This window comes from Scyliorhinus torazame, chromosome 15 (assembly GCF_047496885.1).
Source record: "Scyliorhinus torazame isolate Kashiwa2021f chromosome 15, sScyTor2.1, whole genome shotgun sequence".
NCBI lineage: Eukaryota > Metazoa > Chordata > Chondrichthyes > Carcharhiniformes > Scyliorhinidae > Scyliorhinus > Scyliorhinus torazame.
The window spans coordinates 133,802,249-133,817,943 of record NC_092721.1 but is presented as its reverse complement, the minus strand read 5'-3'; the positions used below and the strand labels follow the sequence as shown (position 1 = coordinate 133,817,943).

Genomic DNA, 15,695 nt, shown 5'->3' with positions numbered 1-15,695 from the left:
TGTTCTGAGGTTGACTCAGTGTCTGGTTCTCAACTGAGGTACTGCTTTCCCCAATTGGTTCCATTCGTGTCAGGTTCTTGGGAACAGCTCGATTTGGACTCTACTAAATTCTGTCTCTTGGTTCTTTTCACCAAAAGTTTATTTTCTCTGTATTACCTTGTCTCGGATTTGTGTACACTGTGTAGGTCACCAGCCTGTCTGTGCTAAATTGGTGGCAGGTATCCACTTTTCACTTGTGTTATAGTTTCTTGCCAGAACCTCTTCATCCTGGCAAAAACATGGCAGTTCACCTTGACCTAATGACCTTATCTTGCTGCTTTTTCTCAAAAGTTTCTTTTGTCTTGGGTGGTTTTTGCAAATCAAATGCTTTGTGTAGTTTTTTTAATTTAGAGTATTCAATTCTTTTTTTTTTTCCAATCGGGGTAATTTATTGTGGCCAAATCACCTACTCTGCACATCTTTTTGGGTTGTGGGGTGAGACCCACACACAAATCTGTGCTGTGTGAAGTTGACATTTAACTTTTAAAAAAATTTAGAATACCCAATTATTTTTTTTCCAACTAAGGGGAAATTTAGCATGGCCACTCCACCTAACCTGCACATTGTTGGGTTGTGGGTGTGAAACCCACGCAGATATGGGGAGAATCTGCAAACTCCACACGGACAGTGACCCGGGATCGAACCCGGGTCCTCAGCGCCAAGTCCGAAGCACTGCGCCACCGTGCCAATTATCGTTTAATTATTAGCAATGCTGGAAAAACTTGGATTGTTGAATGCGCAGTATTCCTGTACATGAGCAGGAATTGACTCACATGTTTAGACAATGAACCTTGTTCTCGAGTTACTTTCAACAAATGTTTCATCGTTCTCCTTCAAGTAGTTTATGAACTTTTGAGATACGAACTGTGGCCCATTATCACTCATGAGTTATTCAGGGTAACTGAATCTACTAAAGATTTCACCCAATCTCTCAATTGTTTTCTCCGTTTACGTTGATTTCATGATGGTAACTTCAGGCCATTTCGAGTGAGCATCGACAAGAATGAGAAACATACGCCCTTCAAACTGTCTGACAAAATCAACATGCACCGTTGCCAGGCCTCTGCTGGCCATTCTCATGGGTTTAATAGGGTTAACGGCGACAGGTTCTGCACTTTTGCGCAAGACAAACATATTCCTGCCTTCTCCTCAATATCAACACCTAGTCCCAGCCACCAAAAATAGCTCCTGGCTATCTCTTTCACCCTTACAATTGTCATAATATACACCAGTATATCATGATGCAGACACACACTGATGGACACACAGTGAGACCAATCAACATACACAACACCGCAGCCAATCACCAGTGAGAGCACACGCACTATAAAGACAGGAGACATCAGAGTTCCCGCTCTTTCGAGTAGCAGCTAGCTAGGAGCACAGAGCTCACAGCATGCAACACAGACATTCACCATGTGCTGAGTGCATCAACTGGTTAGGACAAGGCAAAGGTTTTTAGTTAAAGCTGGCATCGTATTTACCCACAGTTCAAGTATGTTTAAATAGTTAACCTTTTAATAAAATAGTGTTGCACTACATCAAGTGTTGGTGACCTGTATGTGATCCAGAACACCCAACACATCAACAATAACACAGAGGCTTTCATGTGAATGATTTAATGCATGTTTTTTTAGTAGTGGTGGAATGATGACTCTCACTCCCCAGAGGAGACAACCAGCCTGTACGGATAATTCAAGTCTTAGAGTGGAATATGGCTTTACTCAGGTTTGCTCCTGAAGTCTTTCCTTGAAACACCGTGTCCATGGCCTCTGAAAGTACCAGCTCGTTTCTGATATGCTTAACTTATCTTGAGATTACATGAGTATTATCGACTTGCTCGAAGTAGAAAATGTTTCCACACAAACTGCTTATCAATGGATCGTGTATGTGTGTGCTCACAAACGCAATGCCGACCTCTGCCTTCTGCTCGCAGACATTGATGGTATCCTGGTACAAGGTCTAAGAATGGTTGTTGTTTTTTAGAAAATATTTTTTTTTAAGCATTTGTAATTTTCACAATTTAACATATTGACATTTCTAAAACCGCGCAGGTCGACGCACAAAATACCCCCTAAAATAACAAACAATAGACCACGTACCCAATTTCTCCCGTCCTATCCCCAATTACCCGTATACTAAATTCCCTGTCCTTATTTAACACTACCATGCCTATTTTCCTCCCCCCCCCCCCCGCCCCGCTTTTTCTCTTTCCCCCCTTACTGCTGACGTTCAGTTTTTGTTAAAGAAATCGATGAATGGCCGCCAACTCCGGGCGAATCCCTGTATTGATCCTCTTAGAGCGAACTTGATTTTTTTCCAGACTGAGAAACTCTACCACATCACTGACCCACACTCCTGATTTCGGGGGCACCGAGTCCCTCCATCTCAGCAAGATCCATCTCCGGGCCACCAGGGAGGAGAAGGCCAGAATATCGGCCTCCCTTCCCCCCTTTTCCCCCGGATCTTCCGACATCCCAAATATTGCTAATTCTGGACTCGGAGTTATCCTACCTACCAGGACTTCCGACATAACATCTGCAAATCCCTGCCAGAATTCCCTCAGGTTCGGACATGCCCAAAACATATGAACATGGTTGGCCGGGCTACCACACCGCCCACATCTGTCCTCTACCTCCTCGAAGAACCTACTCATCCGAGCTATCGTCATGTGGCCCTGTGGACTACCTTTAACTGAATCAAGCTAAGTCTAGCACAGGACGTGGATGCATTTACCCGTTTCAAGGCTTTTTTCCACAGTTCAATTTCCAGCTCCCCTCCTAGCTCCTCTTCCCACTTCCTCCTCATCTCTCTGATAGGGGCCCCTTCCCACTCTAACAATTCCCTGTATATGTCTGAAACCTTCCCACCTCCAACCCCCGTTTTTGACAGCACGTTATCCTGTAGTCGCCTCAGGGGGAGGCGAGGAAAGCTTGGGATGTGTCACCGTACAAAGTCCCGCACTTGAAGGTACCGAAACCCGTTCCCACCCGGCAAATCAAACTCCTCCTCTAATGTCTCCAAGGTCGGGAAGCCCTCCTGGATGAATAGATCCCCAAACCTCTCAATCCCTGCCAGCTGCCATACTGTAAAGCCCCCATACAGCCCTCCCTCCCTCCCTCCCCCCCCCCCCCCCCCCCCCCCCCCCGAGACAAACCGGTGATTGTCACAGATCGGTGACCACACTGACGCCCCCTCCAGTCTCATATGCTGCCTCCATTGCCCCCACACCCTCAGGGCTGCCACCACAACAGGACTTGTGGAGTACTGAGCAGGCAAGAATGGCAGGGGCGCCATCAGTAAAGCCTCCAGACTCGTACCTTTACAGGATGCTGCCTCCACCCGCTCCCAGACCGACCCCTCCCCCACTACCCACTTCCTGACCATCGATATGTTGGCAGCCCAGTAATAGTTAATAAAGCTCGGGCGAGCCAATCCCCCTTCCCCGTTCCAGGAATGTCCTCTTTACTGTCGGGGTTTTACCCGGCCATATAAACCTCGATATCGCCACATTCATACTTCTGAAAAAAGCCTTTGGGACAAATATCGGGAGACACTGAAAAAAGAAAAGCAGTCTCTGAAGGACAGTCATCTTCACCGTCGGAACCCTCCCCGCCAGCGTCAGTGGGAGCATGTCCCCATCTACAAAAATCCCTTCTCTTTTGATCCACTGCTTTGCCCAAATTTAACTTGTGAAGCTGCCCCCAGTCCTTGGCCACTTGAATCCCCAGACACCTAAACCTCTTCCCAACCACTTTAAAAGGTAGCTCCTAAGCCTCCTTTCCTGCCCCCGTGCCGGAATCGCGAACATCCCGCTTTTTCCCATATTTAACTTATAGCCTGAAAATCGCCCAAACTCTCCTAATACCTCCATGATTTCGGTCACCCCCTCCCCCCCACCGGGTCCGTGATATAAAGCAACAAATTGTCCGCATAGAGAGAGACCCTGTGCTCCACCCCCACCCCCTCTCACTATACCTCTCCAGGTATTCACTGCTCTCAGGGCCATTGCTAAGGGTTCTATGGCCATGGCAAACAGTAATGGGGAGAGTGGGCATCCCTGCCTTGTCCCCCGACAAAGACTAAAGTATTCTGACCAAACTCAGTTAGTTCTTACATTTACCACCGGGGCCTGGTACAGAGCCGGACCCACTCCACAAATCCCTGCCCAAACCCAAACCTGCCTAAAATATCCCATAGATATTTCCACTCCACTTGGTCGAAAGCCTTCTTCGCGTCCAGGGCGTCTACCACCTCAGCCTCGCGCCCCTCCGCTGGCATCATAATTACATTAAGAAGCCGTCTAATGTTGCCTGTCAGGTGCCTGCCCTTTACAAATCCCGCCTGATCCTCCCCAATTATCTCCGGGACACAATCCTCTATTCGAGTGGCAGGATCTTTGCCAATAATTTGGCATCAACATTCAAGAGGGAGATTGGCCTGTACGGTCCACAGCTCTCCGGATCCTTGTCACGCTTCAGGATGAGAGAAATTGATGCCGATGATAACGTTGGAGGGAGTACTCCCAGCTCCTTGGACTCGTTGAAAGCCTCAACCAAGAGCGGCCCCAGTAACCCAGAGAACTTTTCATAAAATTCCACTGGGAATCCATCAGGTCCCGGGGCTTTACCCGATTGTATTGCCCCCAGTCCCTCTATCACCTCCCCAAGCCCAATCGGGCCCCATAGGGCCTCCACCAGCTCCTCATTTACCTTTGGGAACTTCTAGCCTCCCCAGGAATTGATTCATGCCCTCCTCCCCAACCGGGGGTTCCGACTCCTATCGCTGGCTATAAAATTCCCGGAACACTTCATTCACCGCCCCGGGGTCGTCACCGTCTTCCCCCTCAAATCCTTTATTTTCCCTATTTCTCTCACTGCCTCCTGTTTCCTCAGCTGATGTGCCAGCATCCTGCTAGCTTTCTCCCCATGTTCATATATTGCCCCTTTTACCCTCCTCAGCTGACCCTCCGCCCGCCATTCCTGTGGAAAGGAGCCCAAACTGCATTTGAAGTCTCTGACGCTCCTTCAGGAGCTCCTCATTTGGGAGACTCTGAATATCTCCTGTCCACCTGTAAGATTTCTCCTACCAACCGGTCCAGCACCGACCACTCAGTTTTATCCCTGTGGGCTCGAATCAAAATACATTCCCCTCTTATGACAGCTTTCAGTGCCTCCCAGACCATTCCAGCTGCAGTCTCTCCCGTGTCATTGACCTTTATGTACCCCCGAATGGCCTCTCTCACTCGCTCACAGATCTCCACATCCGCTAACAGCCCTGTATCTAGTCTCCACTGTGGGTGCTGGGACATTCCTGTGTCTGCCCGTAGGTCTATCCAGTGTGGTGCATGATCTGAGACCACAATTGCTGAGTACTCAGTGTCCTCAACCCCTGCTAACAGTGTTTTATCGAGCACGAAGAAATCTATCCTGAAGTAGGCCTTATGTACATGGGAGTAGAATGAATATTCCCTGCTCCTTGGTCTCTCAAATTTCCATGGATCCACCCCTCCCATGCGCTCCATGAACCCCCGCAGTTCCTTTGCCATTACTGATAGCTTCCCGACCGGTCTAACCTCGGGTCCAGGACCGTATTAAAGTCACCCCCCATGATCAGCCGGTGAGAGTCAAGGTCTGGGATCTTCCCCAGCACCTTCTTGATAAACGCGACATCATCCCAGTTTGAGGCATACATATTCACCAGCACCACTTCTATTCCCTCTAGCTTCCCGCTAACCATAATAAATCTGCCTCCCGGGTCTACCTCTATTCTCCCCACCTCGAATGTCACCCTTTTATTAATCAGGATAGCCAACCCCCTTGTTTTAAAGTCCAGTCCTGAATGAAACACTTGCCCGACCCATCCCTTCTTTAATCTAATTTGGTCTCCCAGCTTCAAATGTGTCTCCTGTAACATAGCCACGTCCGCTTTTAACTGTCTCAGGTGTGCGAACACACGAGCTCTCTTAACTGGCCCGTTCAGTCCACGAACATTCCATGTAACCAGTCTGATCGGGGAGGCTTTTGCCTCCCCTCCCCTGTCGGTCAACCATGACCTTTCCTAGGCCAGCCCCTAGCACGTGTTCTGCACCTCACTTGATCTGCCCCTCAGCGGCATCCGCCATCTGATCTCCATCTCCAGTCTCCTAACTGTCCCTTACCCGTCAGCAGTACCCCCTCCTGCCCACCCCCCCCCCCTCCCCCACACTTCGTTTTTCCTCAGCTCTCCCCCACTTTGCTCCCATGAACCAGCTATCCAGCTAGCTCAAAATCTCCCGCCCTCTGGCGTCAAAAAGCCTGCCGACTGCCAGATTCTATCACACCTAGCAATAACACAAGCACTCAACATAATAACAATCCCAAAAAGCAAACATACCATCCCCCAACGCGCAGACAAGGCAAACCCCTCCCCCTTTAACCGATTCTTATCAGTCCTATCAACTACAAACAGAATCCAACACAAAAGCTTCAAGCAGCTTAAGCGAAATTATGCATGCTAGAATTAACCATCCTTGCAGAAACTAAAACATCCCATCGCATCTTAAAAGTTCTTCCCTCTATCCAGTACATAAAGCAATAAATCAAAATCAAATTACACGAGAGGAAAGAAAAAAAAAATTAAAACACCAAAACCCTTTTCTTCCCGAACATTGTGGGCAGCACTGTGGCATTGTGGATAGCACAATTGCTTCACAGCTCCAAAGTCTCAGGTTCGATTCCGGCTTGGGTCACTGTCTGTGCGGAGTCTGCACATCCTCCCTGTGTGTGCGTGGGTTTCCTCCGGGTGCTCCGCTTTCCTCCCACAGTCCAAAGATGCGCAGGTTAGGTGGATTGGCCATGATAAATTGCCCTTAGTGTCCAAAATTGCCCTTAGTGTTAGGTGGGGTTACTGGGTTATGGGGATAGGGTAGAGGTGTGGACCTTAGGTAGGGTGCTCTTTCCAAGAGCCGGTGCAGACTGGATGGGCCGAATGACCTCCTTCTGCACTGTAAATTCTATAAAATCCTATCGCAACTTAACTCTCAGAATTAAAAGACCGAAATTTTAAACAAGACATAGCAAAACACAGAACCATTTATCTCACCTCCCCGCCATCCTGTCCCTTCCCCCAAACTCAGACCACCACAGTTTGAGTTTAAAAGTCATTACACCAGATTGCCAGGTTCTACCCCTCTCTCTTTGACCGATTCTCATCAGTCACATCACCTTCAAAGAGAATCAAACAGAATAGAAGAAGCTTCAAGCAGCTTAATCAAAATTATAAATGCAAGAATCAACCATCTTTGTTCCAGAGATTAAATCAAAATCAAATTACACAAGACGAGAGAAAAGGAGAGAGAAAAACATTGAATAAAAAAACCACCCAAACCCTGGGGGCGATTCTCCCAAATGGAGCCCAAGTGTTCGCGCCGTCGTGAACGCCATCGTGTTTCACGACGGCGTAAACTGGGCCCGGGTACGACCTATCCTGTCCCCCACAGGGGGCCAGCACAGTACTGGAGCGGTTCACGCCGCTCCAGTCTCCTTTTCCGGCGTCAAATGGGCAGCGCGCCAACCTGCGCATGTGCGGGGGACTTCTTTAGCGCGCCGGCCCCGACTCAACATGGCGTCGGTGTTCAGGGGCCGGCCGTGCAGGGAAATAGGTCCAGGGGGAGGGAGATGAGGCCGGCACATCGATCGGTGGGCCCCCATCGCGGGCCAGACCCAAGCGGAGGCTCCCCCGGTGAAGGAGCCCCCCTCCCCCGACCGTTTGCGCAGAGTTCCCGCCGGCAGTGACCAGGGTGAGCGGCGCTGGCGGGACTCTGTCGTATCCGCGCGGCCGCTCGGCCCATCTGGGCTGGAGAATCGGCAGCCCCGAATCGCTCGCCGGCGTCGTGGCGCGGTTGCGCCGATTCTCCAGCCCAGCATTGGGCTCGGAGAATCGCCCCCATTTTTCTTCCCGAACATCGCAACTTAACTCACAGAATTAAAAGACTCAGCCCACCACAGTTAGAATTTAAGAGTCCTTAAGCCAGATTAGTGTCTTTCATGAAAGTAACCACCTATTCCAGAGAATGAAAGTACAGCTCTCGGTTCTCGTAGGTCACCCAAAGAGCGGCGGTATAACAGTCCAAATTCAATGTCTTTCTCAACAGGGCCACCTTAACTTTGTTGAAACTTGCTCTCCTCTTTGAGAGTTCTGGTCCCCAGTCTTGGTACATCCGGATCTCTGATTCTTTCCACATGTACCATTTTGTCTGCCTGGCCCACTTCATGATACGCTCCTTGTCGAGGAATCGATGTAGCCTCACCACCATGGCCCTCGGAGGTTCACGACCCTGGGGCTTACGTACGAGCACCCTGTGCGCCCGATCCACCTCCAGCGGCTTGTCAAACACATCGACCCCGACCATCCCCTGCAACATCTTCCCCACATACGCTCCCGCATCTGATCCCTCCTTCCCCTCTGGTAGCCCGACGATTCGGATATTTTGCATGCGAGACCGCTTCTTCAAGTCTTCCACTTTATCTAGCAGTCATTTCTGGCTGTCCTGTAGTATGCTAATTTCCAAAGCCATTGCAGTGGACTCCTCCTCTCGTTTAGTCGCAGCTCCTGCAACTTTAGAATCTCCTGTCCCTGGGTCATCATTTTCTCCTCCACCCGGTCAACCACCTCCTTAATCGAGGCTATCATCTCAGTTACATCTTCTGTACACTCCTTGCGATGCCGGGCGAACTTCTCATCCAGGTACTCGACCTATTGCTCCATCGACCAGTGAGCTGGTATGGACACGCTTTGTCTCGTTACCATTGAGCTCGATGACGTCTGATTCTTGCTTTCACTCATCTTTTGGTTTCTCCTTTTTCGACTCTTATTTGGACACGATTCCATAAATTGAGGGTCTCCCTTCGATCAGCTTATGTTGAGAGATTTTCTGAAAAATCCGCCTTAAACACCATTAAAAAAAACAATAAGGGTGAGAGCTGCTGAATATGCGATCGTTTACGCCATGGCCGCCATCAGAAGTCGAAAAATGGTTGTTAGTGGACGATGGTCTGTCAATAAAGTGAATTTCCTCCCATTCAAGAATTGGTAGAACAGTTTTATTCCAAAAATGATTCCTAGGGCTTCTTTCTCTATCTGCACATAATTGCTTTCGGCCTTATTCAAGGTCCTTGACCCGAAGGCTATCGGCTTCTCTTCACGAAGAACAAAGAAAAGTACAGCACAGGAACAGGCCCTTCGACCCTCCAAGCCTGTGCCAACCATGCTGCCCATCTAAACTAAAATCTTCTACACTTCCTGGGTCCTTATCTCTCTATTCCCATCCTATTCATGTATTTGTCAAGATGCCCCTTAATCGTCTCTGCTTCCACCACATCCTCCGGCAGCGTGTTCCAGGCACCCACTACCCTCTGTGTAAAAAAACTTGCCTCGTACATCTACTCTAAACCTTGCCCCTCGCATCTTAAACCTATGCCCCTAGTAATTGACCCCTCTACCCTGGGAAAAAGCCTCTGACTATCCACCCTGTCTATGCCCCTCATAATTTTGTAGACCTCTATCAGGTCGCCCCTCAACCTCCGTTGTTCCAGTGAGAACAAACCGAGTTTATTCAACCACTCCTCATAGCTAATGCCCTCCATACCAGGCAACATCCTGGTAAATCTCTTCTGCACCCTCTCTAAAGCCTCCACATCCTTCTGGTAGTGTGGCGACCAGAATTGAACACTATACTCCAAGTGTGGCCTAACCAAAGTTCTATACAGTTGCAACATGACTTGCCAATTCTTATACTCAATGCCCCGGCCAATGAAGGCAAGCATGCCGTATGCCTTCTTGACTACCTTCTCCACCTGTGTTGCCCCTTTCAGTGACCTGTGGACCTGTACACCTAGATCTCTCTAACTGCCAATACTCTTGAGGGTTCTACCATTCACTGTATATTCCCTACCTGCATTAGACTTTCCAAAATGCATTACCTCACATTTGTCTGGATTAAACTCCATCTGCCATCTCTCCGCCCAAGTCTCCAAACGATCTAAATCCTGCTGTATCCTCTGACAGTCCTCATCGCTATCCGCAATTCCACCAACCTTTGTGTCGTCTGCAAACTTACTAATCAGACCAGTTATATTTTCCTCCAAATCATTTATATATACTACGAACAGCAAAGGTCCCAGCACTGATCCCTGCCGAACACCACTAGTCACAGCCCTCCAATCACCTCTGGGCATTATGTGGGAAACCATCGCCCCAACTCCAGAAGGTGATGCATCACATACCAGTTGCAGGGGTAAATTTGGATTAAAATGTGTCAGGACGTCTTATTTGAGTAGCGTCTCTTTGGCTTGTACGAATGTTGTCTCACATGGATCCACCCATGTCCATTTTTTATTCTGACACAGTAGAATCTGTAAGCGTTTTAGAACAGCAGCCAGATTGGGGACAAACCTATTGTAATAATTAGTAAGCCAAAAAAGATCAAAGTTGGTTTACATGCGGAGGTGTGGATGCCTCGGTAATGGCTTTGACTTTGAAGGGCGACTTATCAGTCCCAAGGCACTGGTGATCACTAGCAGGCCGCTTCATTCTTGAAATTAAGCTAATCTTTGAATGAGTGTGTACGTAAAGTCTAAATTTGCCAGTCATAAAGTACAATTGTTCCAAATATGTAACATCCGCCTCAACATTTTCTCAATTTTTATACAGAAGGTTCAGTGATTATGCATGTAACAAATTAGCATTTGGTGTGTTAATGTTCTTTCCCAGAGAATACATCAGTGAAATACTCACCCAATCGCCTGATCAAACTTTTTCTTTTCCCATTCTTTTGCATTTATTTTGCTGTTTAAAAAGTAAAAGAAAAAATTAATTTTCGCAAACCAATGTCCTTTTGATCATTTAATGTCAATTTGTATTATATTTATTACTCCAAATGCATGGCAAGCAACTGAAATTTAGTCACAAACATCTGCACGCTTTCCAGACTGAGTACATCTCATAGTTCATGTGCATCTCAAGTTACATGTACCAAATATCAGGTAAATTAGGGCTGAATATGAGTGTATTTTAGTTTGCTCTGATCAATTTATTCTTTCCTTTAAAATGAGAGTGCATGTGAATATCAATTTCAAGATAATGGTGAGAGATGAAAAGTAAAAACTAAAGAAGTGGGAAATATAGAAAAAAAAACAAGAGCTGGAAATATTCAGAAGATCCATCCGTTCTTAAGGGGCTAAGACTGATTGATGTTTTGGATAGAAATCATTAGAACTGAAAATGCAAAGAAGACAAGTTGTTTTATAGGACTAACCAAATCAAAGGGGGAAGAACAGCAATAGTTAACTCTGTTTCTCTCTGCACAAATCTGCGGAGTTTTCCCAGCAGATCTCCAGCATGCACAGTATTTTGCTTTCTCATCAGGAAAAAACAAATATGACTCAAATATTGAAACTTTAGTTCTTCAGGTGCCGCTTCAGCTTCAGAACAAATGGATATGTGGAGTTGATGCCTAAGACCAGCCATGATTGGACTGCATGGTGGAGCAGACAAGAATGTTTCACTCCTGCTCTTATTTCTTGGGTTCTGCTTGTTCATCAACACTCATCTTCCTCCCTAATACCTTTGACACAGAGGTAGCAATTTTAACCCTCAAATAGAGGTGAATTAGGGGACAGGGGGGCTGTAAAATTTAAAAAATCATGAATCATAACCACAAACTGCCCACTCTGGGTTTAACAGAGGCAGAACAGAGGATTAGGAGCTGGACTGCGTCAGGAGACATGGCTTGACCAGTTGAATATATACTGAAACAGAGGGCCTGAGATTTAACTTCCCTTACAGGCTAAACCTGGCTCGGCAGATTTACTTGGCCTTGGAACACCTGGCAGCAGAAAAGAGGTAAGAACATCTTCGCAGAAAAGGCAAGTGCCTTTACAACATTGTTTGCAGGCCAGGGGCAGCAGGATTGCTTTCTCCTGGACTAAGCTTATCGAATTGCCTGGAATCAGACTCCCCTTAACTGTCAGTAGACAACCGCAGTCCCCTCTCAAATCTGATAAAGAATTGGCACCCCCACACCCAGCCGAAAGGATTGAACCACTCAAGGTCAGCGATCAGATCCCTACCTCCCCATTCCCAATAGCAGCCATAGTTTCCTTCTGATCTACAATCTGTTCCAGAGTGCTCCCCACCCAACTACCAGTCAAGCCTGTCAATTAGGTTGATTTGCAGTTGGAGACGCTGTCAAGAAAAATATGCACATGGGTGGCACGTGGTTAGCACTGCTGCCTCGCGGTTCTGAGGACCCGGGTTCGATCCCGGCCCCGGGTCACTGTCTGTGTGGATTTTGCACATACTCCAGTGTCTGCATGGGTCTCCCCCCACCCCCCACAACCTAAAGATGTGAAGCGTAGGTGGATTGGCTGTGCTAAATTGCCGCTTAATTGGAAAAAAACTCTAAATTTATGATATATATACATATAAATAAAAGAAGAACAATACGCACATAGTGCAATTAAAACTTCACGGCTAAAACTCCACAGCATGTGGGGAAAACTGGACCTTCAGGTTTCCCACCCAAAACTCGATTCATGCACCAGCACACCACTATGTGGAGTCTGCATCTTCTCCCAGCATCTGCGTAAGTTTGTTCAGGGTGCTCCGGTTTCCTCCCACAGTCCAAAGATTTGCAGGTCAGGTGTATTGGCCATGATCAGTGTGTGGGGTTACAGGGATAGGCCGGGTCAGTGGACTTGGGTGGGGTGGAGAGTTGGTGTAGACTCGATGGGCCAAATGGTCTCCTTCTGCACTACAGGGATTCTATGGTATGTGATTTTAGATCAGTGCAAGGGATTTTTGGTTGTCATGTGAGAGTACCCTTTAAGAAATGGGTGTTTAAGAAATGTACCCTTAAGAAATGGAGCTGCTCATGTTACTGGAGTGATGTCAGAGTATGGGTGGAGCTGAGCTGCACTCTGCTTTTTAGTTTCAGTTTGAGAAAGCTTGGGTGTGTCTGTGTTTTTTCAGTGAGCTGAATCTGAAGTTAAAAGTGAGCTGCACTGCTGTTGGTCTCTGCTATCCAAAGACTATCTATGGATCATTTGGTGAATTCAGAAGAATTATAAATGTTTTCAGTCTTGAATGTAAACCCTAATGTGCTCCTGCTTGGAGGTTTGTTAGGACAGCATACAGATTACTTAGTGTTGTATTCTTTGGGGGAGTGTTTGATTTACTGGTTGCTAAGATATTCACTGTTTGTTTTAAAAAGGTTAACTTGAGTTCATAGAATAAACATTGTTTTGTTTTAAAAAAGCACTGGTCCATTTCTGCTATACCATACCCGTAGGGTGAGCCGTGTGCTCCCCATAACACAATCTATTAAAAGTTGTGAGTCAGGTGAACTCCATGATACACTTTGGGATTCTCTAAACCCTGACCCATAACTTAGTCAACACTAATAGTTCAAGTAAAATTCATTAAATTGTCAGGTATTATCAGACCATTCATCCCATTCCTAATTTCTGAACCCTTCCTTACAAAATATAAAGGGTTGGTGTTTTGAGTTCTAAGACACTGACAATATTTTAGGTGGCTTGGCTTAAAATCAGAACTGGACGAAGAGGCTATTTCTTTGCCTTAGGAACATTGGTTTGTTACACCCAGATACACATACTTCTTCACATTCAAATTAGGTTTCTCAACACTCATTGCCCAAAAAGAATGATTAAACAATGAGATATAAAGCAAAGCAAGATACATATGATTAAAAGAAAATGAAGTGATAGTACCTTACATCTTCTTTGGTTAGTTCCCTAAAAAAAATTAATGGAATTAAAATATGACAATGGTCAATGAATATGACATTGTTACAATGTGTGAACCTGGAATGAAGAAAATAATCCACATGACAGGAATCAAGTGAAGAAATACATTCAGAATAACTAGTCCAAAAATGTGTGCAAGGGAGGGGGGTTGCAGGGGTTGAAATGTTGCATATACTACATTTACGAAGTAATTGAATTTATTTCAAGTAGCAATCTCGGCATCAGCATGCCTGAAAAATTGTGATAGGTTTGTTTTGCTCATCCAATTTTTAAAATCATTGTTTCAGGCGTGGAGGATGACAGTGTTATATTGATGAGGTAACATCAATGTAATATAACAAATACCAGTAATATAATTGTCATTGAAGAATATGATCACATCAACGGTGTGCTAATTTAGCTTTTCCAGATAAAGCGTGATTCAAAATTTCTTCTTTTACCTTCTATTCCTAAATAGGTCTCCCCAAAAGATTAGCCCCGTGTCCCCTTTTTAAGAAGTTTTTAATATTCAACACTGCATTTCAGTGAGATGACTCAATAGACTTTTATTTGAAGTTGACCTTCAATAATATTAATCTTGCATTTCTGTAGCAAGGAATTCTTTATTGTGCTTTTAATTACAGTGCACAGGGCTGAAGTGTGAGTACATATTGTTACAAGTGAGTTGATGATGATAGCTCTGTAAGTAAAAAATATACTGAAGTAAACCATTGAAATTCAACTCAGAGGGTCATTACAACACAATGTTAAATAAAGCATCCGACCAAATGAGCAAGTTACCTGTACTTTGCTTGGTGAGAATCAAAAAGAACTTGGCGGGCAGTTGTGTTGTCATGTTCTGCAAAAAAACTGGAAAAATGGTGAGAAAATTTATATAGTTTATATAATTTGTACACAAAAGGCAGGAGGGGGAAGAATTAGGATAAGAGTTCCAAAAGTTGTACATAATCTATACTTACACCAAGTTATATAACCCCAGCATCCCCATTCCTCTGAAGTCAGTCTTTGGGTCTTCACCTTGGAAACCTATTTCACACCATTGTTTGCTAACTCGACCATTCAACACTACATCAGGGCGAAGGAAAGTCCACAGCTAACAGGATTCATAGAAAATAAAAAATATTTTTCACAAATTGCCTTTAAAAAATCAAATCACAATAGGAAGGTAAATAAACAAGATAGTATGAAGTCACATTCAGTCTCCAGCTTCCAACTTGCTGCTTTCCCCCTTTCCTCCCTGAGATTCCCACTTCCCTCCACCGAACCGTTCATTCCCTCTGGCTTGCCACTCTTCTTGATTTGATTTGATTTGATTTATTGTCACATGTACCGAAGTACAGTGAAAAGTATTTTTCTGCGGCCGAGGGAACGTACACAGCACGTACATAGTAGACAAAAGAAAAATCAACAGATGTTTCCCTTTTCAATCCTCCAATGCCTCCTTCTTGCGACTTACTTACTCTTTCCCACTCACTGCTTTCTTCTCTTGACCCACTCCCGCAATATAGCTAACCATTGTCCTCTCCCCACTCCTTTGCTTCCTCTCACAGCAAGGCTTCTCTCCTGAGCCCTCACTCATACGAGAAGGAAGCAGTGAGGAGGAAGAAAGGGGTCTGAAGAGGGAGCCAGGGGGTTGGGAAGAGCGGGAAGCAAAGTGGTGGGGTGATTAAAAAGAGACTGGTCATACAGTTGCAACACAATTCTTGGAGCATATGTAATAACCACGCTGAATGAAAATGGAAATTTTTGTTTATTACAAACAGTGCTAAAACAAAAACGGTCTATTAAAACATGCTTTCAAAGGGGAATATATAACATTACTTTTAGACAAAATAGCTCATGATGATA

At 45.8% G+C, this 15,695-nt stretch overlaps 1 protein-coding gene across 5 annotated transcripts in view; it reads right to left on the bottom strand.

Moving 5' to 3' along the window:
- Positions 1-15,695, bottom strand: part of elmod1 (ELMO/CED-12 domain containing 1) — a 72,095-nt gene that overhangs the window by 5,901 nt on the left and 50,499 nt on the right. For 4 of the 5 annotated variants that reach the window (XM_072476765.1, XM_072476764.1, XM_072476766.1 and 1 more), the window contains 4 exons: positions 14,807-14,940; positions 14,628-14,696; positions 13,812-13,835; positions 10,816-10,866 (listed from right to left, as the gene is read on the bottom strand). In XM_072476765.1, coding sequence (XP_072332866.1) covers positions 10,816-10,866; positions 13,812-13,835; positions 14,628-14,696; positions 14,807-14,940 — 278 coding nt within the window. The remainder of the gene's footprint in view (positions 1-10,815; positions 10,867-13,811; positions 13,836-14,627; positions 14,697-14,806; positions 14,941-15,695) is intronic. The other variant, XM_072476763.1, reaches the window with a different exon arrangement.